Raw genomic sequence first — 25,731 nt, 5'->3', positions numbered from 1 at the left:
TACATCTTTATTTCTATTTGGAGCTAATTCTAGCTTAGTTTTGGGACGTGTTCAAAGAGCATTTGTGAATGAAGCTAAATTTGCTTTCTCTCTGCCATTAGGGAAAATCCTGCCAAACCTAGGATGAAATAAGAGCTGCGTACATTGCAGCATAATAAGCACTGAGATCACCTGGGGAGGAATTGGCTGTGCACAATACAGGACACTGAGCTGTCATTGTGTTTGTTCAGCATATTGAAACCGCAATGTTTCTGTGCTATCCTGAATGATACAAATATGATCCTTACATGCTGTATGCTTCTCAAGATGAAGCTACTAAAAATAAGTATTTTCTTAACCATAATGAAAATATACCCATTTGTAATTTTTTATAATCGTAGATGCGAAATCATATTGCACAATTATGGGAAAAACATAATTAATTTAGTATGTAAACATAATCAGGAACCGTAATACCATAACTACGTAATTTTCATGTCATTTAGTGCCGACTTTAGCAGTTTATAGCAAAGCCCCCCCTACATGTTATCCTCACCAAAATTGCTGCATATGTTAAAGGATACCCGAAGTGACATGTGACATGAGATAGACATGTGTATGTACAGTGCCTAGCACACAAATAACTACGCTGTGTTCCTTTTTTTCTTTCTCTGCCTGGAAGAGTTAAATATCAGGTATGTAAGTGGCTGACTCAGTCCTGACTCAGACAGGAAGTGACTACAGTGTGACCCTCACTGATAAGAAATTTCCCTTTTTACCTCTTTCTTGCTCTCAGAAGCCATTTTCTGCTAGGAAAGTGTTTTATAGTTGGAATTTCTTATCAGTAAGGGTCCCTTCCTGTCTGAGTCAGGGCTGAGTCCGCCACTCACCTACCTGATGTTTAACTCTTTCAGGCAGAGAAAGAAAAAAAGGAACACAGCATAGTTATTTTTGTGCTAGGCACTGTACATACACATGTCTATCTCATCATGTCAGGGGTATCCTTTAAGGGGAAGAGTGGGAATACAACAAAAAAGGAAATTGTTTTTAAATACCTTGAAGTTTTTGAGATAATCAATTTTGAAAATGCAAAGAAACAGTTTTTTAAACTTTTTCATTTTTAACATCAATTTTTTTTTCTCAAATACTACAAGGTCTTTGAAAAAATTCCTTTTTTGTGACACTAGCATGTATTGAGGGTTTGCTATTAACCGCCAAAGTCAGCACAAATTTACAGGGATTTTCAAATGAAATACACAAAATCAATTAAATGTCCAAACCGTAATTATTTATGGCTGTAATTGTGAAAAAATATGTGAAAATATGCGTAATTGGAATTAGCAGATTACAAGCAAGACTGCCCATTTGGCATTGGAAGCGCTCTGTTTAAAATTTTAAATGGATGGAGCTACCAGTGCCACATCAAAAAGACACTTGTGCCAGGATGGTTAGTGCTTAAAGGACACCCGAGGCAAAAATAAACAAATGAAATAAACAATTGTATCTATCTTCCTTCTCCTAATAAATGACTTTTTAAGATATCCCACAGCTTTATTTTATGTTTAAATCTACTTTTAAGTTTTAACTGTTTTATTGTTTTTGCTCAATGACACATTCATTGAAGTATGCCAGAGCTAAATTCTATGTAGCATTGACCATTTTTATCTCTTTCCTGTTCTCAGAAGCCATTTTCTTCTAGGAAAGTGTTTTATAGTTGTAATTTCTTATCAGTGAGGGTAACACTGTAGTCACTTCCTGTCTGAGTCAGGAATGAGTCAGCCGCTTACATACCTAATATTTAACTCTGTCAGGTGGAGAAATAAAAAAGGAACACAGCATAGTAATATGTGTGCTAGGCACTGTACATACATACCCATGTCTACCTCATGTCACATATCACCTCGGGTATCCTTTAATGACCATGCACACAAACACAAACATAGCCCAGTGGCATGCAATGACATCACACGATTAGCTGTATCATTTCAGCTTGATCTTCCCAGAGCTAGAACTTATTGGTCAGCACAAAGCTCTCCTCCAATAAACACAATGCGTGCCTTGCTTTTTTAGCATATGTCGTAACATACATTACAGAAGCAACTTGCTCATTGTATAGATAACTTGAGTTGTACTGTATGCGCAAACACAGGTTGGTTGTGTAAACACCACTAAAATTGCTGCACACTTTTTTTTCTGCAATTTTTTTTTTTTTATAATCTATTAAATTACCCACTCAGTTCCTGTAAGTTTCACTTCCTACTCGGTTAACATTAATAAGGCGTTTTTCCTTTCTCTGTTTATCTCTCAGATTTATTTATACGTATAAGTTTTTGGCTATCGGTGTTTTCAGATTGTCCAAAGTTTCAGGAAAGCGTTTGCCTACCGTAGCTAAACATGGTTTAAATTACACGGTTTCCCTATTTTACTGTATATTACGTCCAATGACATTTAATTGGATACATATTGCTATGGTGTTCATACCTGGGCTTAAAATCACTGTCTTTAACAACGCAGATTTTCTTCTCTGGGGTGCCTTTCCATGTTTTAGGGTCAGCTAAATCCACAAGGGCCTTGGCATTGAGCAGACCAAACCCAAAGCGACTGTTGACCATAAGTCCTGCACCATTCTTCTTCCAGCCTGGATTATTAGCCAGAGGATCGTACTCACTGGTCCAGACCACCAGGTGCTGCATATCTCTCCATGTCAGGTTAGGACTATTAGAAACACAGATTTACATGTTAACCAAGGTATGTACTGTGCACCTTGTTTAGACTAGATATGAACATGACACAAGTTCTCAGGAATGAAACAGTGACAGTATTACAATTATCTCATAATTGTAGTTACATAATTTGGCCACCTTTGTTATACGAATTTCCATTCTGCATGGAGGATGCCTTGTTATTTCTTTCAAAAGTAGCTGGAGTCCATTATGTGGGTATAACTCTATCCACAGGAAGGTAGAAGGCATGGTCAATGAGAGACTAGTTGTTCTGGTTTGAGTGCAAACGTGATGCTGATTAGGCCAATCTCATTGGTCACTGGTCAGCAGTATCTCATTGGTCACCTCTAGTTTCAGTGCCTGGAACACTGACAAGGAGATGTCTCCAGCAAGCCCTTGGATTGCTCAGATATAAGAACTCAGAAGGCTATTTAAAGAGGAACTTTAAGGGTTGAACTTCATCCCAATCAGTAGCTGATACCCCCTTTCCCATGAGGAATCTTTACCTCTTCTCGAATAGATCATCAGTGAGGTTAGTATGGCTGATATTTTGGTGAAACCCCTCCCACAATGAGATGTCATGACCAAGGTCCTGACAGTCTGCTGTCTGTAAACCTCATTGCATTTTGGGAAATAACATCTTTTTCCAACAAGCAATATCTCTCTCTCTCTCTCTCTCTCTCTCTCTCTCTCTCTCTCTCTCTCTTCTCTCTCTCTCTCTCTTTCTCTCTCTCTCTCTCTTTCTCTCTCTCTCTCTCTCTCTCTCTATAGAACTCTCAGTAAAGGCTGCCATACACTGGTCGATTGCCACCAGATCGACCAGCAGATAGATCCCTCTGTGATCGAATCTGATCAAAGAGGGATCTAATGGCTGCCTACACTGCAAAAAGATTTTGAATCGATTTCACTTTGAAACCGATTCACAATCTGTGGAGCTGCCACTGCCAACTGCCGCCCCCCTTCCCTCCCCCCCCCTCCTCCGTATACATTACCTGATCCGGCCAGCGCGAGTCCCCCGGTCTCCGCTGTCTTCTTCTCCGTGTTGGGCTCCAGCTTCACTCTACTTCCTGTCGGGGGAAGTTTAAACAGTAGAAGGCGCTCTACTGTTTAAATTTCCTAACGGGACAGGAAGAAGTGAAGCCTGCCAGAGCCCAGCGGATAAGGGACAGCGGGGATATGCGCCGGCCGGATCAGGTAATGTATTGCCGCTAGCGTCGGTCGTTGGACATTTGAACGCTGCTATCGACGCATTCCCGACCTGCCAGCGATCGATCGAAATCTTCCGCGCGGACAGATTGACGGGAACGATCGATTCCGGATGGAAATCGATCATTCGGTCAGCGTTTGCGAAACGATTTCACAGCAGATTTGATCACAGTGATCGAATCTGCTGTATATCGGCGGGAAATAGTATAAGTGTATGGCCCCCTCAAGAAGTATTCCGTACAGATCACCCGGGAGAACTAAAGATGTCACCACCAGTGATACATTTCAGAATTTAAATCAGGGAGAGGAAATATTTTACAATGGGCAAACACTGACTAAATAGTCTATAAATTAATATTGTAAATGTAAAAAATAAACAATTGTTATTTTTAACTACAGTTCCTCTTTAACCGACCAAATCTAATATTTGCTGTGTCATGCCTAAAACGTTAATGAAGCTACATTTGGGTATGGATAAAATGTCATAAAGTTAAGTTTTCATTAGTAACAAGGTATACTTGTGTTCAACACAGGCTTCTTTAACAATTTAGACTGGAGAGGGTATGGCAATCTTAAAATAGGGATAAGTCAATGTTGCAGCTGTTTGTTATACACATAATACATACACTATAATAGTGCGCCTGCATGTGCACGTGAGTGTGTATGTGCATGTGGGTGCACATGTGTGTGTGTGTGTGTGTGTGTGTGTGTGTGTGTGTGTGTGTGTGTGTGTGCACATGCATGTGTGTGCACTGTGCATGTGTGTAATCAGTACCCGTACACACAGTCAAGTGTAGGTAAACTAACGCCTTAATTATAATTTTTTTTGAAGGTAATAAAACCTTCTTTGTGTAGAAATGGATAAATTATTGTGAAATCCTTACTTTTGTTCAAGAGCTAGAGCAAAGATCCCAGCAGCCAATGGAGCGGAAGCAGACGTCCCAGTGTGTGTTTCTGTGCAATCATTATGTAGATCAGCACTTATCTAAACATTGATAGAAATGTGTGAATACCATTGCACAGGTCATTGAATATTCAGTTATTATTCTGTACAACATTCCAATTCACATATTGTATATGCAGAAAACCGCATTATAGGTTGATTCCCAAAACCATGGTAAAATTGACACGCGCAGGCAGCACATGGCTTTTTACCAGAGTGTACACAAATGACATAGTGCGCATGGCACAAATAGGGCAACTTATGTTACCTAGGTAACATGCAGGTAGTGTATGCTTTAGTAGCAACACCTAGGTAACGCGAGTTGCACTGTTTGCACAATGGCCTCAATTCACTAACCTTAACTCCTGTCTTTAATAATTATTCTGAGCTGTTTTACAATTATCACAATTATATCACCATGGTGATAACTGTAAAACAGCTCAGAAGAGTTATTAAAGAGAGGAGTTAAAGAAAACCTGAACTGAAAATTAAAAGTCAAAATAAGCATACACAAGTCATACATACCTTCCATGTAGTCTACTCCTCAGTGTCTTTCTCCTGTCCTGCGTCCTGTTTGTTCACTGTGATCAAGGGAATTTTCCGTCCTCCATTTTGAAAATGGCCATTACCCATAACAGCTTTCTGGTCAGCACACAGTTCAACTGTAACATCGCCCACTTGAGCCATAGGGAAACATGGACATTACCTGGTACATCAGTTTTCCTCTCAGCTGTAACTGGCAGCAACTGATATTTAACTTACAGCAACTGATACACTTCAGTTCTGACAAAATATTGTCAGAACTGCAAGGGATTATTGTCAGAAGAAAATGGTGAGCTTCTGAGAGGAACTGATGGCAAGGTAACTATGTAATGTTCATTTGAGGTTACCTCATGTGTTTATTTTAAATATTTTTACTCAGTACAGGTTCTCTTTAAGGTTAGTGAATTGAGGCCTTGCAGTAATACTGGTAAATGAGCTATGCTTTGCCTGCATGCGGCAACTTTTGGGGGGTTTCATGAATCAACCCATATAGCATATAAAGGACACGCAATGAATGTCTTTATACTCACAATCCTTTGATCAGTGTAATCTCCGCTGCTGTAAGCTGTGGCTAATGTGGAGGAACATTTCTCTGCATACCAGGGAGACAGGCCTTGTTGGGATGCACTGCTGATGCTTATGGTGTAAATACTGTCTGTGTATCCATCGCAATCACAGTTATCACCCTGCCGACCACCATTGCCAGAGGCCCACACATAGATTGAGCCTTTTCCATTTCGTCCCTTTAAATAAAAATAAATAAATAAATAACTCTTGGCACCTTAATATTATTGTTACAGTGGGATACAACTGTTTTCCTACTTTGTATTACCCATAAAGTTTCCATATTTGCTTTTGTGCACAAGTAATACTGCCTGTCTGCAAATTACAAGTTCCCAAAATACAGTTTATCTGCTCTGAAAGCAGCCATTGCATTTTATTGCGCAGCTGCTGTATGTATATATTAAAATCTATCTAGTGATCATTTCTCAGCTGCCTCTGCTTTTACTATGTGTGGCAGCTCAGTTCCAACAGGCTGCTAATGTTTACATTCCTTTGTGAGCTACAATTAGTAGACGAAAGATAAGATATCACATTTTCGGATGTGGCCAGAAGCTGCCTACTGAAAAAGAAAGTGCTGTATTAACTGTATGAATGCTGTTCTGCTACCAATTTTTTTGTGGTAATAGAGTTTATGGTGTAAATAATCTTTGAGAGCGAAGAAGAATGCAGAGTTTCATACCTAACTTGCTTTTTAATATGCCCTTACCTTTTTTGGTTTTTCATTTTAATATATTCAAGTTTAAACAGCAACCATGTCAATGTGATGTAAAAAAAACCATGATAAACAATCAGGTATATTCATTAAATTGCAGTTATAAGATTAACTTGTGTAGAATCTTACAGTATGATGCACACACCATGCATAAAGCATAATCTTATACTCTTTATTCTGCTTGCCGCAGTTTAGTGAATAATATACCCCAATGACTCAGGATCATGCTGAAAGGTTCAGTTATCAGGAGTGTTTGTTTAATGAGATGCAAATAATTCCAAGTTGATGTAGGATTATACAAATTCTGTATGCAAACTCATGCAGTTTCAAAATGGACAAATCCAATCCCATCAAGGTGTAATCTGATTGGTCCATTTTCCAGCTGCAAAAATGTAGACACATAATTTGCATAATCCTGCATCAGCTCCTTAGCTAGATGCAAGTGGCTTTTAATTACTTTTTAGGGATCAGGACATTTCAGGACATTGGACATTATCTGCATAAAAAAACGGTGGAGTTTCTTAAGCTTTGCAATGAAATAAATGTCGGACAAGTTCTTAGTAGGAATAGTAGCATATTCACTGAAGAGAGCAGTATAATTGCCATGCCCAAGCAGCGAACAGCAGTTTTACCAGTGTTTATGCAAGTAATGCAGCCTGCATTGCACCCCAGCGCAACTCACGTTATATACAATACACAGCATGTGCGCGGCCTCTATAACCTGCACAACATAGATGGTGTAATGCAGGTTATAGAAGCAAGGCGAGTGTTGTGCACAAAATGCCAGATAAACTGTGTGCACAACGCATGTTATGCTACATGAGTAAACAACTTCAAAATTGGTGTGCGCTACCTGCGCACAGCAATTTTTTTGTAAATATAGCACCATGTCACAGGTCACTTCAGGTATTACTTTTCATTATTTATGGATGCATTCTTCTACACACAAGGCTATGTGCAGTCTAAGTGACATACACAGGTGCATGTTGTGTAACCGTTTGAAGTGCTTGTATTATTCCATGGGCAGTGAGTAAATGGACATCCATCTGAACAAGCACTTGTAACCTAGGTATTTCTCAATAACCTATTCTTCTGCTCCTGGGCTCCATGTGTTGGGGCTACAGAAGGTTATTTGTCTGATCTTTACATTATTTTTAGGCATCATCTTCTTACAAAAGCAGTCATTTTCTATTGCTTTTATTTTATTTAGTTTACTAGTAAAAACAATTTGTTTATGATAATCAGCCTGATGTTCCAAGGCATTATCTGCATGGAATTTGTATGTTCTCCCTGTGTCTGTATTTCCTCCAGGCACTGTGATTTCCTTCCACATTCCAGAAACATACTGGTAAGCTAATTGGCTTCCCCTTTAAAGACTACAATACATATACTGCACGATATAGATATATGACTATGGTAGGGATTAGAGTGTGAGCTTCTCTGAGGGACAGTTAAGTGACAAGACAATATTTACTGTACTATGTACAGCGATGCAGAAGTTGTCGGCGCTATATAAATACTAAATAATAATAATGTCGTATCCTATGCTGAGATGCCTGGAATAGAGATACTGGGCCAGTTCACTTAATAGCTTTGCGTGGGCAGCGCACAGTATACTACTGTCACTTACACCAGTTACATTACATGGGTTGCACTAATTGTGCAACTCGTGCAACATACCTGGCACCATTAACTGTAAAAGTGCTGTGTGCTGCCTGTGCATGGTATTTTTAATGTAGCTTGATGAATATGCCCCACTGTGTCTTTTCTGGGCTGTAGCACAGATATTCTTTCCATTGGTTCTTTCACCTGCGTAGCTTAATGTATGTTTTATTCCAAAACACTACATAATAGGCCTATATCAAAAACAGTGTGAAGAATATCACAATTTGTTTACAGGTAATTAGGCTACCAAAGGCACACAAGTTAGCTTGGTCCAGTGTTAGAGGTGGAATAAAGGAAGGAGAACAGTTTCAGTCAAAATAACAAAGGTCATTGTAGATAATAATTTTTTAGCACTTAACTGCAGATAGAATTTTCTTATTTGCTTTCAAAAATGAGTCCTCTTTTTGCACTTTTTGCAGCATGCTACACCGGTAACTTATGCATTTCCTAAGTAACACAGCCCATGCTAATTGTGCAACACATGCTATTTTACTGTTGGGTTTACCTGTAAAACTACCATGCGCTCTTTGCACACAGTAACTTTATTGCAGGTGGCTAAATAAACCTCCGTGTTACTTACAATTCCCTAAATCCAGATGAAATATTGCAGTTGGATAGCATTTTTTTTATGACATTTAGCTTTACTTTCCTTCCTTTTATATACAAATGTATCATATACAGTATCTCACCTGTTTGATGCCATACTCAAAGGCCTTCTGTGCTAGTCTGCCAGGGCCCTCCACTGTTTTGCCATCATCGTTTGGCCCCCAGCTGGCACTATAAATGTCCACATGCTGAGGATTAAATCCAATGGAACTTGCTTCAATCGCATCAGTAACAACTCCATCTAACATTCGAATCCCTGAAGACAAGAGCAAAAACACCTTAGTAGTAACAAAATCCATACCTAAACTACAGAAGGCTGCTGACCTGAGTCTCTCCCTTCATTCTGATGGAGCAGAATGATCTGTACAAACAGATAGGCACCCAGTATAACAAGTTAGAACTCTTTACTGAAGAAAATCATGCAGAGATAAATCATACACCACCATCAGGTAATGCAGCGTAGGCTGGGTCCACACTAGACACAGTTGCAGGACGGACACTGCAGTCCGGATCAGGGGAAGTACCACCGTACTGCAAACTGATGAAAGTGCATCAGTTTCCGTTCAGTTTTTCCCTGACAGAAAACGTCTCTATCATTAGGAAGGAGTGGGAGGATTTTTTTGGGCCAATCATAAAGCTCAGGCTATCCGTTTTCACATCAGTTTTTTGCCTGTGGAGCTGGAGATGCGTTTTCTCATTGCTTTTCACTACCCCTGCGTGTATCCGTGCTCCTGATCCGTTGCGTGAAAATGCAGCAGATCCGAACCTTCCGTTCAGGTTTTGAAAACGGGTCCCCGCAAACGCAGACGGATCCGTTTTTTACTTGGGTGAGGCTGGCTGCTATTTTGAACATTAGTATCCGGGACTCCGTTTTTCATCAGGTTTGAAAAACGCAGCCACGGATACGTTTCCGGACCTAGTGTGGACCAGGCCTTACTTAGAACAGAGAGAAACACAGAGTGATAGCAGGAAATCACAATATCATAGAGATCAGTGCAGCACTTTACATTTTACAGTGACATCTTGTGGTTGCTTTACTATACTGCAGCTTAGGTAAATCTGTTGATACTGCCAACATTAAAGGGGCACTATGGCGAAAAATTGTAAAATTTAAAATATGTGCAAACACAGACAAATAAGAAGTACGTTTTTTACAGAGTAAAATGAGCCATAAATTGATTTTCTTCTATGTTGCTGTCACTTACAGTAAGTAGTAGAAATCTGACATTGCTGGCAGGTTTTGGACTAGCCCATCTCTTCATAGGGAATTCTCTACAAAGCTTTTATTGTTTATAAAGATATTCCCTAAAAAGGATTTAAACAATGATGCTGGCCAGCTTCCCTGCTCGCTGCACAGTTTTTTGGCAGTTGGACAGAGCAACTGCCATTCACTAAGTGCTTTTGAAAATAAATAAATCCCTGAGAATCCCCTATGAAGAGAAGGACTAGTCCAAAACCTGTCACTTCTGTCAGATTTCTACTATCTACTGTAAGTGACAGCAACATAGGAGAAAAGTAATTTATGGCTCATTTTACTCTGTAAAAAAATGTACTTCTTATTTGTATATGTTTTCACATATTTTACACTTTATAATTTTTCACCATAGTGCCCCTTTAAGGTTCATCATTATTCCACAGTGAACAGAACCATGCATGACCAAGAAGGGTGTTTCTGTCAGTTACTGCACCAAAGTATTTCTGCTGAAGTACTGTCAGCAGGACATTGCGAGATAGTAGGCTGCATTATCTGAACTGAATATAGTTATCTCCATGATGTCTGGCTGAATAAGTGCTCACATTTTAGTTCTCTAGTACAGGCTGGCTGGTGTTAGTAGCCTACATGATGTCATGTCATTACCCCATGCCTTGTGAATGAACAAGTGAAAGCTTTACTAGTGACAGATCAATATTTACTACTATTAAATACTGCATAGCAATGTGCAGATGGTGCTCTAAAGGTTCCCCTTGAATAACATGAATCCATAATGAAGATTCTAATGGAGTATCGCTGTGTTCCACCATCTGTATCTCATTGTAGATGGAGTATGCAGGGTATGATTATATGTATAAGCACTATACTGCACAGAGATGATTTCACAGCTCCAGACAGAGGGGCAGCTGATATAGCTGTGCCTGGTGTTTCTGTGGGCAGAAGCGCTCTGTACACTATAGTATTACAGATGTACGTGCAAAGACATGGATGCACTCGAGTTGTCTTTTCCTCTGCAGGTATGTGGCTTATTGTTTGCAAGTGCTTTATTTATCCGTATAATAACTTTGAATAGTCTATTTATTTATTTAAGTATTTATTTAGCGCCAGCATATTACGCAGCGCTGTACAGAGTATATAGTCTTGTCACTAACTGTCCCTCAGAGGGGCTCACAATCTAGTCCCTACTATAGTCATATGTCTATGTATGCATCGTGTAGTGCATGTACTGTCTAGGGCCAATTTAGGTAGAAGCCAATTAACTTATCTGTATGTTTTTGGGATATGGGAGGAAACCGGAGTGCCCGGGGGAAACCCACACAGACACAGGGAGAACATACAAACTCCTTGCAGATGTTGATCTGGCTGGGATTCAAACCAGATACCCAGCGCTGCTAGGCGAGAGCGCTAACCACTACGCCACCGTGCTGCCCGTAGTCCAAGAAACACAAGGATTTAGCCAAAAAAGCAGCATGCAGTACTTAAAAAAATGCAACACATAGTATACTAGCTTGTCAGCACTAGTATTGGTAAACAGCCACACTGTGGTTGTCCTTGGCAGGTTTTGGTGCGCCATATCAATTGCTATGTATAGAGTGCTTGGGGGGGGGGGGGGGGGGGAGGCATGTAAGACTTGCACCAGGGCCCATAGCTCCTTAGCTACGCCACTGGCAAAAATGTCTCCTAATATGCAAATCTCCACCGATAGCTTTTATCTTAAAGATCGCTTTAAGTGCACGCAACAATAAATGATTAGTAACAGTGATGATTCAGCGATCAAAAATAAATTTACTCACTCGTTTGCAGAAATTTACCACACAGAAAGGTGGCTGAAAACCAGCCCCAACTCCCCAAAACCACCATTGCAGTTTTTTCCCAAAGCTTTACCGAACCAGCCCTGAGCTTTTTGGCCACCCCCAGCTCTGGTACTGCAGCCCCCCTCCCCAGCTCAGCAGCAGCAGCAGCACTCAAGTTACCTCCTCTCCATAAATATATTGGGGCAAGATATTATGATAACACTTCCCTATGGCCATTATTCTTGAAGGCATGTTATTAGTAGTAGTATTATTATAGTGGTAGTAATTTTATAGAAGGCGTAGGAATAAATTGGGTGGTGGTAGACGACTGAGAGCTCCATAGATCTAACAACTTATGCTGGGAATACATGGTTCGTTTTTGAGTCATTTAAATGGCTCGATAGATAATGTAACAACAGACATGAGGAGCTCTTTGGCTGTTCATCCAAAAAAATATATATATTTTTTTTATAGGGATTTGTTGACCTATGTTAAGTTTACATGTTATATGGTTGTTATATATTACCACGGATATGTATTGTTGTATATTGTACACTAGAGCGATCCAGCATTATTGAATGTGCACTTTTTTCAGATTTTAAGTGATTTATTGCATCATTTACAGCACTTTATATATCCTCCAATTTTCCATTATTTGGGGTCATTATTGCTTCCCCATCATGTTTTAATGATGGTTTTAGACTTTTATGTATAATTTCAATAAAGGATGGATTTTTGTATACTGTACTTCTAATCATATTGATTTGGTGCGGTTTGTTGAGGTCATAGCTTTTTGCTTTGTTTATATGGCTCGATAGATCATTTCCAACATGTCCGATTTCCCGTTCGATCGTTTTGCCACTCGATTTCTCATAGAAGTGAATAGAAAAAGATAAGAAAAACGAGCGGAAGATAAGAGAATCGACTGCAGAATCGAGCGGCAAAAACGATCGGACGCAGAATCAAGCGGCAGAAACGAACCGTGTATTCCCAGCATTAAAAATGGAGAGGGTGGACAAATAATAATTTAAATATTAATTAAATATTAAGCTTACCTCCAACTTTAGCATTAAAAGCAACACCAACTCCACACTTGTGGTTATTTGCAACCATTGCCACTTCTCCCGCACATCTCGTTCCATGTCTGGTAATCACAAATGAAGGACAGCCATTAAACTTTGCTCCAGCCAAGCATAAAAATGTACATTTAAAGCAATTCAGGAGACACAGCCTGCATCCTGTACAGCTCTAATATCTTGTGCTTAATAAACATGTTGCTGTTCTCAGCTTCACATTGGATAGAATTGTGGCTCTACTTAAATATTTTCCCTGGTCTTTTTCTGACCAGTCTGCTCAGTCACTACGTAACATTTGTAAATCATGTTTCTCCTGTAGGACTCAAAGCACACAAGAAGCTCACCAGCTGCTCAATCCTAATCTGCCCCCCCTGCAACAATCTAAAAGTCTAAGGAGAGTCGCACAGCATTTAGGATAGCGAGGTGTGGGACTAGTAAAGTCAATGCAAAATGAATGTTTTGGGGCCACGGCGGGTCCCCTTTGTCAAGGTATTCGACACCATTGTAAATAAGTTACTATAGTTACCATTCTGTCAAATACCTTGACAACGGTGACCCGCCATGGCCCTTGAAACGTTCGTGGGTGATTGAATGGACATCTGGCATGTTATGTGATTAAAAAACAACCTTTCTTTCATTGAGTGTGTAGACCCTTTGGATTATTCTGCCACAATCTAAGGTCAGCTAGTTCGAGGAAGGCAACCGACTTGAGTGTATGTTTTTGATATGTAGGTAGCGTTAACACACACAATACTGGGAAAACATACAAACTTCACTCCATGCAGATAGTGTCCACACTAGAAATCAAACTTTGGGCTCTAGTGCTGTGAGACAAGAGTATTGGCCACTATGGGGGGTATTCATGAAATGACTATACAATTGATGTGCACAGGGAGTCTCCCACAGGTAGCATGCCCTGCGCTGTTAGCACAACCCGCATTACCTAGGATTGGAGTGATTAAGCTGAGCTGGCCTTCTGACTCTCATCTGATATTTTCTGTATGCTTAGAGAAACATGTGAAACTCTTGAAGCATTGCCATGGTGTGATAACTATTTACAGTACAGCGCTGGGTTGTTTGCATTTGGGAGCTCCGGGCTTCTCTTAGGCAACAGCATCTGATTCATCACAATGCAGACATGTAAAAAAGCTTTTCTGGATAACACATCAGAAAGCCTATTACTAATGTTATCTCTGTGGCAACACAATCCTTCAACTGCAGGATGGAATGTATCCGGAGCACAGAGCACTTATCCATCCAGCTGTATCTGATAATAGGAAGCTCAGGTCCAAATTGAGCAGATCTGCAGAATTGTGAATTTGTAAAATATCCACCCTTTTAACATTCCATCTCCCTGACCACCTAACTGGTCTTTTCGGTTATGTAGTTTCTGAGTCACATGGCTGAACCAAGCATGAAACGAGTGGCACAACACCTTCATCGACTGTTTAACCCTAACTGATTCTAAACACTAAATTCCCTTCCTGATGCCAACATCTAAACTGCCCCCAAATATTAACCCCTTCTGACACCTAACCTCCCCCTAAAATTAACAATATCCACAGATAAAATATTTAAGTGTAGTTCCACCCGACTAAACAATAAATATCCACAAACAGTCTTAAGACTATAGAGGTTTTTTGAGGAACAGCACAAAGTCTTTATTCTTCAGTATAAAATCTTCTCGATTGCAGTCGTGAAATGTAGACCCTTCAATACAAAGCTCCACTATACAGAACCATGGGTTGCCTAACCTAACCTAACTCCCTCTAAAGTTACCACTTGCTGATACCTAACATTCACTCTTTAACCCTAACAACTAAATCCTAACCGCCCTGTATCCAATCCTCTAAACCTAACCAATATTCCTAACCAGCACCTTTCCTCACCTGCATTGGTTTTAGTTCCTCCCACTTTGACCTCAGTGTCTGGCACAAGCCATTTATTGTCTTATGAGGCGCCCCAACTAACCTCCACATACCAAAATATGCAGACACATAGCTCCTAAACATACCAATAGTGTGCAAGGTATCTTTCTTTCTTATTTATCTCAGTTCAGAGTCTCTTGTTATAAAGAAGTACAAAATATAACAGCAACAAAAATAACAGCCCTTTATTGTATCAGCTTTTACCAATAAAATACCTAATAGAAGGTTTCTTAGGACAGTCACACACATGTTTGTAAATGGCAATATTCTATCTGAGTTTAGACTGACAACAATACTGTAGGGAGACTTGCTGCACTTACTTGTTCTCATTTGTTATGTCATATCTTGGGAATGGGTCTTTGTCATTGTCATTGAAGTCATAACTTGCTTCTGGATCCTAAAATACAAATCATTGCTTTATAATGACATACATCATAAATTAGGTTACATTGCAGTATACTCTGACAAAAATGTAAATTTGTACTTTCAAATAGAGGGAGATTGTTCGTTTGTGAATGTAAATATTAAAGCAAAAGTCTCTCCCTCTGTTCAGTGTGAGACACTCGTGATACCGAACAGACGTAAACAGAAGTCAAGTACCGTAAATAAAGATTCATATAAAAAATCAAAACAACAAGTAATATGCATAAGCATAAAGGACACATTTTTTTTTATATGAGTAAGATACAATTCTGATTATACGTACATAGTTTGCATAGATATCTGTGTGGTTCCATTCCAGGCCATCATCCAGAACGGTTACAACAGCGCCTTTCCCAGTAATCCCTTTCCTCCATACTGGTATGATATGTAGGTCCAGTTTCGGTAATGTTGGGTTGACTCTTGTGTCTCTCTGAAAAATAATATTATAATCATATTTTTATTTATAATAATCTGTACATTTTTCCAGGGATTGTTTTCTTATTTCTAGATAAAGTATAACCTCTACACAATACAAGATAAAGCGCTCAGGGAAACAAATGTATTACGTAGATTACGTAAAGTAGAACCTCTGTCAGATTTTAGTATTATATTTGTCCTCAATGGAAATATTAATCCAATTTCCTGTTCCTGTGAGCCTTGGTACATTCCCTGTAAACTTGGTGCATTTCCTGTTCCTGCAATACTGGGAGCATTTACTGCATTTACTGTGTCAATGATACTTGGTGCATTTCCTGTGCCTGTGATAGTTGGTGTGTTCCCTGTTCCTGCTACATTTGGTGCTGATATTGAGGTAAATTCTAAATGGCAAAGCTGTCATCTGAACAGTAGCTGGGGATAAATCTCAAAACTGCGGTATCTATAATAAGTATTAGAAACGAGATTTTATATCGCTTTAGGGAGATTTCCTCTACCTTTCTGTCACGTCTCTGAGACAAATATCGTAGGTAAATGTCAAACAAGGATGGAAACGACACAAAATTTCTCACAAGCAACTGGAACTCTAGCGACCAACTATGTGGGGTAGTTTGAAGGAAACAAGGGCTTTGCATATGGAAATGTTGCCATTACTTCTCACAGGTAACACAACCCATGTTGCCTAGGTAATATGCACATTGCTGGGGCACCGTACACTACGCTACCCACAGGGAGGGATGGACGGCAATTTAGCAAACATTTAGTGAATAGGGCCTATATTGGCATGTAGCTGAGAAGTGAAAGGGATATGGATGCTGCCATATTTATTTCCTTTGAAACAATACCAATTTCCTGGTGTGTTGATCTTCCATGCACCAATAGTGCCTTAATCACACCGCTGAAACAAGCCTCCATAACCCTCTTACATCAAGTGCCCGTTCATATAATACAAGTTTATGAGGATGCAATTATTAAGCTTCATGCTGCCGTGTGCCATAATGAACAGAGCCTAGCGTAAAAGATCCCCTTCACAAGTCAATCCATTGGTTAATGTGTCCTTACTTGGGGGAATAAGCCACCTCTTGAAGTACTGTAGGCTTGCTTAAAAGTGATGCAAGGCTAAGGTTCCCAGTATATGTATGACATGCACAGTTTCTGCAAGTATTCTATTCATCTAAAGCGAATACAATGAAAGTGTGCTCATAAAAGAGCTCTGTTAACATTTTATTTAATACACTATAAAATGAAATTGTATTCTTTATAAAAGTATATTGTTGATTTACTCCAAGAGTTGTGTACACATGGGAAGTGAAGTGCTGGACCACATTGGTTATAAGTGGACAGGAGTGCAGCCATTTTGTTTGTTTGTTTTTCTCATTCAAGTAGTGCATTCTAAGGTCAACAACCTAAGTGGCTAGTGCAACAGAGCACTGACTGCTGGGATGTGAACAAGGAAACCTTTTAACATTTATTGACTAAATATAACTGTAACATACTAATGAAAAATAAATGATCGCTTTGGGATTATGAAGTGATTTGCTATTTGGAGAGAATGGTAACGTCACTGATAAAGGTAATTATTTTCCTTTTTACGTGTATTCTCATCTTTAAGATCAGAAAAAGAAAGGCTGAGCAGTGTATGTGATAGTCTATGAGGAGGCATGCTTTCCCCGCATGGAGCAGCGTGTGGTGAGGCCCAGAATATTTTCCACTCCCCAGCCGATGCAGTGTAGCCTGACCAGACACTGCACTGACACGCTCAGGCTCCTATTACTTCCTGGTCCCCCATCTCAATGTGTGATGTGGGGGCTACAATGCCCCCTCCTGGATTGGCTGCCAGGCGATGGACAGAGATGGGACTTCTAGGTCCCGCCCGAGGAGGTATTGGAGCCAGTAGTAATGGAAACATTGCGATTGGCTCAGATACTTCCATGCAAATAGGAATAGTAAATTGCCATTTGCAGTGTAAGAAAAGCCTTGACGATCTCTAGCCCTACATTTCTAGTGAATTGAATAATGATGAGACAAAATATTCATGAAGGAAGATGATTATAAAGCGGCACTTACCAAATACCACTGATTCTTCCACATAGGATCATTGAAGAGGTCTTCTGAGTCGGTCTTCATCACATAGCCACGCTTACTCCTCTGCTTGAGATACTGCTGCTCCGCCCATAACACCTGTGAGGCACAGCAATGAAGGCATTATATCACTCCTGAGCTCATACAGATCCAGCTACTACAAGCGTTACATTGCTTTTCAGAATAAATGGAGAGATAAAGGGATGGATATTCTGGAGTCACTGATATTTATAAGAGCTCAGCATACATGTGAGTCATAAGTGAAAGTTTAAAGGAACACTATCAAACCAAGTGTTCTAAAATGACAATGTACAAATAATGTCTAAGTAGCCGTGTAAACATTTTCATACTTTTCATGTTAAATATCAAAGGCAAAATCTGTAATTCAGTGTGTATAGATTTTAGCTAAATTTGGAATGTCTCATTTGCATAGGTGAATCTCTGCAGTCAGACATGCTAAGAACAGTGTAATATTGAAGCAGGTGTCAGGTTTCACACATTATTACAAATGTTTATGTTGTACATTAGATACATTCCCTAACAATTCCTATCTCAATTGAAAAAAACATGTTAATCGATAGTGTTCCTTTAAGCATATTATATGTCAACCGTATAGAAAATCAACATGTTTGGTATTCTCCCAGTTTATACATCACTGTGTACATTTATGTGAGTGAAACAGGTGTATGTAAATACAGTATCATCAAGCATTGCAAGGATTACTAATAGCAATAAAGCACTATAACAGACAACTGAAATGCTTATGTGTATATTACACACCAATACATGCTCTAAGCAGTGCTGGACTTTCTGCTCCTTTTGTTGACAGCTCAATCACTACATCCATGTCCTGAGCATGCAGTTGCAATGATAACTTACCCGCTCATCGTCAGTTAAGCGCTTTGTAATGTGTGGGGCGCTCCTCCGCCATCTTCTAGGGTGTTCCGTGTGTTTGAATAAATAATGATTCTGAAGCGGTCCAATCTGTAAGAGTTAAAATTGGTGTTTAGCTTAGCTTGAAAAAAATTTTTTATTAGGCTAGATATACATGGTCCCACTGCAGTCTGTAGTGGCGGCGCTACAATCGGGCATGCTGGGGCACTGGCCCCCACTGAGAATCACTGTGCCCCTCTGATTGCATCTGAACCCCTCCCCCAGCAGCCTCCCCCCCCCCCTCTCTCAGTAACATAGTGAACAGGATAGGGCCTGTAAAAAAAACTTTCCATGTCAGCCTGAGTCTATGTAGGCATTAAAGAGGAACTCCAGTGAAAATAATGTAATAAAAAAGTGCTTATTTTTACAATAATTATGTATAAATGATTTAGTCAGTGTTTGCTCATTGTAAAATCTTTCCTCTCCCCGATTTACATTCTGACATTTATTACATGGTGACATTTTTACTGTGGGCAGGTTATGTAGCTGCTCCTAGCTGTTTTGGCTGTTAGAGAGAGCTGTAAACCGCTAATTCCTGTCTGTGAACCTTGTTACATTGTAACAAACTGCCAAAAGTACCGCGGTCCCAGAGCTTCTTGTGGGAGGGGTTTCAGCACAAAATCAGTCATACAGCGCCCCCTGATGGTCTGTTTGTGAAAAGCATTATATTTCTCATGTAAAAGGGGGTATCAGCTACTGATTGGGATAAAGTTCAATTCTTGGTTGGAGTTTCTCTTTAAGTAAACCAAGGGTCTTATTAGCAATACATACACCAGTAGAGAGAGAGGACATATTTCTTATTAAGGCTAGTATTCAAGGAATCCAAAGCCTGCAAGCAATGCCAGTGCAGAACAACCTTGTTTAATGTTGTGATGAACAAGGGGCTAATATCCACCTCACGTTCCCAGAAGGAGGTAAACCTGTAAACTACATCAACTGGGCCTGAACAACAGCAGGAGGAACAATCGCTGCACATCTGACAACTTGCAGAAGTAGACGCTGGACAACTCCTGAGCGATCTTTGACCAATCACACAGTGGTCAAACAGGCTGGGTGAGTGAAACTCCTTTGGGGGTGAATTGTGATCACATGTTAACAGAGCGGAGCACTGTCTATTAATACTAAATTCATTGTCTGAACTGGGAGCTTCAATACATCAAGCCAGACAAAGAACTGTGCTCCATGGATGCCCCTGATGTGTTCCAAAGCTCAGGCTCTATCTGCACTAAGACTCAATCCCACTGGCACATTTCTCTGCATGCATTTTGTCAGAGCCGGGACAAGGTCCTCCAGCACCCAAGGCTGAGACACCAAAGTGCGCCCCTCCATCTCTGCCACCCCAGCCGCCCCACACTGATTGCTATTAGACTAATAGGTGCCCCAGGGCCCACAACCTCCCCAACACCTTAATATCTAGTTATCTGGCTTGCAGTCACTGCTATGTATCCCCTTTTCTTATTTCTTTCTGCTTAATACACAATTAGGAATGACAGCTGAATTAATTCTGCGCCCCCTCCTACACTGCGCCCTAAGGCTGGAGCCTCTCCAGCCTATGCCTCGGCCCGGCCCTGCATTTTGTTGTTTCCTAGGCCTATGGTTCTTTTTTGTTTTTATTTTCCATAGAAACCCACCAAACTGTTTCCACTTGTGCATTGTGTGTGTTTGTATCAATAGGCAAAACCACAACATGCTACATTTTGATGCCTTTTTATGCTTCCACTAGACTTGGTACACGCTATGAGGTATATTCACAAAAGAACGTTAACATTTACATGTGCAGATAGTGCATGTAAATGTTATCAGACGTTACACAACTTACATTAAATGCGTTGCTTCTATAACATGCATTGCGCCATTTGCTCATGTTACACAAGCATTGCATGTGTTGTGTGTGTATAATGCAAGTTACACAAATGACATAGTGCACATTACACAGTTTGCATATTGTATATTACGCAGTTTCCATTATAATTTATTGGTACTGTTGTACTTGTACTGTGCTTGTAAATTTTAACTTTCTTTTTTGTACATATGGTATGCTGATGACTGCTGCTTTGCATTTTGACAGACTGGCAATGGACTGCAAATGTACAGGTTATAGACCACAATGCTTTCCTATGGGTCAGCTCAGTTTCGCCAATTCTGCATTTATCTATTGCAGTCTGTTCCAATAACTGACTACTGTGCACACATATTTCTGGATAGCAGTTTGTGTTGCTATTTATTAGATGAATGGCACGCCTCCAGGTTGTCAGTGGTCCCTGCCAGCGACGTACATCTCCCAGTTAAAGCACGCCTGAAGGGAAAATAAACTTAGGACATCATGAATTGTATGTGTAGTACAGACATAGAACATTAGTAGCAAAGAAAGAAGTCTCACGTTGTTTTCCAGGACAGGAGAAGTTAAAAAAAACTTCAGTTGTTATCAATGCAATAGAGCTTCTCTAAACTCTTCGACCCAACATGGGTTGAATAGTCCTGTTTTCACTTAAACAGCAGAGAAACAGTGAGAGACAGTTTGAGATAAGATTTTACTGCAGGAAAGTTCAAAGGGTCATGATTTCTTTTTTTTTTAGCTTAAAAGACGGAGTGCGGTTTGTAAATGGCAAATATTACAGAATGATGCAATGTTATAAATTTTTTTAAAAAAAGCTATATAACTGAAAATAAACATTGTAGACTCTTTTCTTTGTGGTTAATATTCTATTAATTATCAGTACTACACAAACAATTAATTACATCATACGGGTTTTTTTTGCTTCAGGTCTGCTTTAAGACATGGTACCACTCTGGCATAGTGTGAGCACAGCTTCACAGCCAGAGGAAGTGCAACACATTAAAATGGGCAGAAACATCATCCGCAAGTTGTTTCCTGGTACATCCTCTGTATAATTCCAAACAGAATTGCAAAAGTGATTGAAAACTGAAATTCAATGACCTGCACAAATGCAACACACAGGTGGAAGGCCGTGTGTATAAAGGGCAATTTTAATATCACAAACATGATCGATAATAGGAACAAGCCCTAAGGAAAGTGATTCATGAATCCGTCAGTTTGCCATCATGGTGCAATGTACACACAGCGGAATGCGTCATCTGAAGTGAACACGGCATATGTTACACGGGGGGGGGGAGCTTTACTAAAGGAAATGAGCAATGTAGAAAAGTAAACCAAACAATATCCAATTAATTAAACACAGGTTGGTTTCCTATCCTTTTTCTTAATTTCCTTACACCTTATTAGATCTTTGAAGTGGGCAGAATGACGCTGCACTGCTCTGCTGTTGTCTGGCAGTAAACCTGCAGCCATGTGTTTACATGATGTACATGGTGTCATCAAATAAATGAAAGCATTGCTCCATCATCACATCTACCAGACTAAGCGAGCTGCCAACAGACGGTAGTTGCGAACAGCACAGTGACACTGCGTTTCCCGGCGTAAGCCAATTCCTCAGGTCAAGTGTGTGCCGACTTGAGCCATTACAAGTATCCGGAGGCGCCTGTCTGAAACGACCGCGCTCCGGATACTCGTAACGGCGCAAGCCGGCACACACTTGACCTGAGAAAGCGGCTTACGCCGGGAAACGCGTCACTGTGCTGTTCGCAACTAATAAATTAAATTATATTTTAACCCTTTTACAAAAGTTTATCCATTTCTTCTAAGAATAATCGCTTTGGAGAATTTTAATTCTATTTAGTCGAATTGGGTACCTCCTAATCATCTAAATGTATCCACTTACTTAGTAGGGCATTCGCCCTCGCATATTCAGCGAGCCGAATATTTTTTCATTTGGAGCTGCTACCAAGATCATCCAAGAAAAGGCCGAGTGGGGATGGTACTTCCCTATCTGCATACACGAGTGGTTGCCTCTCTGGAGCAACCCACCTTTGTGAGTATTGTCATACAAGATTTACTTCACTTTTAACTTAATAAGACGATATTGCACCTGATCGGGCTCCCGGTGTCTGGGTGTTTTTTGTTTCCTGTCTTTTCAGCATCGACTACAATATAAAGAGATGGCCTTCTTAAAAATAATCAGAAATATTGATCAGATCAGAATATTGAGTTAGTGAGAACAACTTAAAGTTAACCCGAGGTGAAAATAAACTGATGAGATAAATATTTATTCTCCTATTCTTGGAAATGACTTTTTTTAAGTATCCCTTTTTTTTTTTATTTAAACATTTACAAAGTTGGTTGAATGTTTTACTGTCTCTAATCAGTGGTAGCCTATAAGTATCTCAGACTTAACATACAGGATCTTCTCAAAAAATTAGCATATTGTGATAAAGTTTATTATTTTCTGTAATGTACTGATAAACATTAGACTTTCATATATTTTAGATTCAGTACACACAACTGAAGTAGTTCAAGCCTTTTATTGTTTTTCTTATTGATGATTTTGGCATACAGCTCATGGAAACCCAAATTTCCTATCTCAAAAAATTAGCATATTTCATCCGACCAATAAAAGAAAAGTGTTTTTAAAACAAAAAAAAGTCAACCTTCAAATAATTATGTTCAGTTATGCACTCAAAACTTGGTCGGGAATCCTTTTGCAGAAATGACTGCTTCAATGCGGCGTGGCATGGAGGTAATCAGCCTGTGGCACTGCTCAGGTGTTATGGAGGGCCAGGAAGCTTCGATAGCGGCCTTAAGCTCATCCAGAGTGTTGGGTCTTGCGTCTCTCAACTTTCTCTTCACAATATCCCACAGATTCTCTATGTGGTTCAGGTCAGGAGAGTTGGCAGGCCAATTGAGCACAGTAATACCATGGTCAGTAAACCATTTACCAGTGGTTTTGGCACTGTGAGCAGGTGCCAGGTCGTGCTGAAAAATGAAATCTTCATCTCCATAACACCTGAGCAGTGCCACAGGCTAATTGCCTCCATGCCACACCGCATCAAAGCAGTGATTTCTGCAAAAGGATTCCCGACCAAGTATTGAGTGCATAACTGAACATAATTATTTGAAGGTTGACTTTTTTTTGTTTTAAAAACACTTTTCTTTGGAAGCAGGAAATTTGGGCGCATGAGGCAGGTGGACAAAAAGGGCGCCGCCATTCACTCCCATAATAAATATCGTGTAATGGGCGCCCAACAGGAAAAAAGGGCGCCGGAGAAAAATAATGTTTTAAAAGCGGCGCCCGGAGACTTTTAATGTTTTATAACTGCTTCTCATGATTACACATTATTTAATGATTTATAATTTTTTAAACATTATTTTTAAACGAAAAACCGCACAATATTTTTTTAAAACGTTATTAATGATTAACACAGGGGGGTCTTAATTTTAGGCATCACCAGGAGGGTCTTAGGTTTAGGCATCACCAGGAGGGTCTTAGGTTTAGGCATCACCAGGAGGGTCTTAGGTTTAGGCACCACCAGGGGGGTCTTAGGTTTAGGCACCACCAGGGGGGTCTTAGGTTTAGGCACCACCAGGGGGGTCTTAGGTTTAGGCACCACCAGGGGGGTCTAGGGGTTAGGGATAGGTACAGGGAGGGTTCTGTGTGAGAGTAGGGTTAGGTATAGCTTTAGTAACATTCTTATTAATGTTTTATAAAACGTTATTATAAATTTCACTTTTTAAACAGGGAAGATTAACGTTTTTACAATTGCCGATTTCATACACATTATTTAATGATTTATAACTTTATAAAACATTATTTTTAAACGAAATATAGCACAATTTTTTTAAACGTTATTCATGCTTATCGTTTAAAACCCTGCGCCCTTTTTTTCCCGGCGCCCTTTTTTAACGTACTCCTTTTCTTTTATTGGTCGGATGAAATATGCTAATTTTTTGAGATAGGAATTTTGGGTTTTCATGAGCTGTATGCCAAAATCATCAATATTAAAACAATAAAAGGCTTGAACTACTTCAGTTGTATGTACGGTATTTGAATCTAAAATATATGAAAGTCTAATGTTTATCAGTACATTACAGAAAATAATGAACTTTATCACAATATGCTAATTTTTTGAGAAGATCCTGTATATGAACTATAGACCTTTTTACATCTGTCCTTTGAGCTCAGAAGTTGTATTCTGCCAGGAAAACTTTTATGGCTGTAATTTGCATATCAATGATGTTTACTATATTGCCGTTACGGTACCAACAAGACAGAAGCTGTCACTTCCATGCCTAGAAATTAACTCTTTCAGGCAGTAAAGCAGCTTGGTTATTAATATGTTTTGCACTGTACATCTCAGCATGTCACATATCGCCTTGGGTACACTTTAAGCAAAATAACAATCTGGTCATGGAAAAGCATAATATCTTAACATGAGAGCAAAAAAGAAATCTGCCAGAGGATCACATGACCAACTATAGGGTTGGATCGCCATTCGCCAAGGGCATTGTGTAAGGTCACGCAGACAGGTCAGAATGGAGGTTTAGTCCACCTCGCTTTTCAATTCATGGCTCCCAAACTTGTTCAAACTGGGACATATTGGGCTTGATTCACAAAACGGTGCCAACTGTTAGCACGCTGTGAAAAGTGCTTCGCGCAAAATTCTGCGTGATAACGGTTATCGCACGCAAAAATTAACGTTCGTGCGTTTACGTGAATTTTTCGCACGGTAGCGACCGCAATCACGCAATAAATTTGTGTTATCACGTGAACGTTAACGAGCGAAAAATTAGCGTTAACATGTGAACGCAAATTTTGTGCACGCGATAAGTTTTTCCGAGTGAAACTCGTTTTTTCACGCGAAAACACGCCCAAAATGTGCAAAAAGCCGTGCTAACAGCCATGCTAACAGTTAACACCGTTTTAGGAATCAAACCCTATTAGTCTTTCACAAATCATAATATGATCTATTCTGTTTTTGAGGACGCCCTGCGAACACTCAGCGACAGCATCTCACGGTGGGAGACCGCACATCCAGAGTCACTCTTCATCAT

General features: G+C 39.8%; 1 protein-coding gene and 1 long non-coding RNA gene across 4 annotated transcripts in view; one reads left to right on the top strand and one right to left on the bottom strand.

Moving 5' to 3' along the window:
• Positions 1-25,731, bottom strand: part of PCSK1 (proprotein convertase subtilisin/kexin type 1) — a 79,795-nt gene that overhangs the window by 20,558 nt on the left and 33,506 nt on the right. The window contains exons 2-10 of the mRNA XM_068247497.1: positions 18,771-18,875; positions 17,877-17,990; positions 15,658-15,804; positions 15,272-15,348; positions 13,003-13,091; positions 9,025-9,197; positions 5,925-6,137; positions 4,793-4,893; positions 2,461-2,694 (exon numbers count right to left, since the gene is read on the bottom strand). Of these exons, the coding sequence (XP_068103598.1) occupies positions 2,461-2,694; positions 4,793-4,893; positions 5,925-6,137; positions 9,025-9,197; positions 13,003-13,091; positions 15,272-15,348; positions 15,658-15,804; positions 17,877-17,990; positions 18,771-18,875 (1,253 nt within the window). The remainder of the gene's footprint in view (positions 1-2,460; positions 2,695-4,792; positions 4,894-5,924; positions 6,138-9,024; positions 9,198-13,002; positions 13,092-15,271; positions 15,349-15,657; positions 15,805-17,876; positions 17,991-18,770; positions 18,876-25,731) is intronic.
• The window catches only part of LOC137526850 (uncharacterized), a 468,244-nt gene that overhangs the window by 430,917 nt on the left and 11,596 nt on the right, over positions 1-25,731 (top strand). For 2 of the 3 annotated variants that reach the window (XR_011023120.1, XR_011023121.1), the window contains 2 exons: positions 2,528-2,687; positions 19,733-19,877. The exons of the other annotated variant lie outside the window; for it this stretch is intronic. This is a non-coding gene — a long non-coding RNA (uncharacterized lncRNA). The remainder of the gene's footprint in view (positions 1-2,527; positions 2,688-19,732; positions 19,878-25,731) is intronic. 3 annotated transcript variants of the gene reach the window in all.

This window comes from Hyperolius riggenbachi, chromosome 1 (genome assembly GCF_040937935.1).
Source record: "Hyperolius riggenbachi isolate aHypRig1 chromosome 1, aHypRig1.pri, whole genome shotgun sequence".
NCBI classification, from domain to species: domain Eukaryota; kingdom Metazoa; phylum Chordata; class Amphibia; order Anura; family Hyperoliidae; genus Hyperolius; species Hyperolius riggenbachi.
Note: the sequence above shows the minus strand (reverse complement) of the source record. Positions and strands in the feature narration are given on the sequence as shown.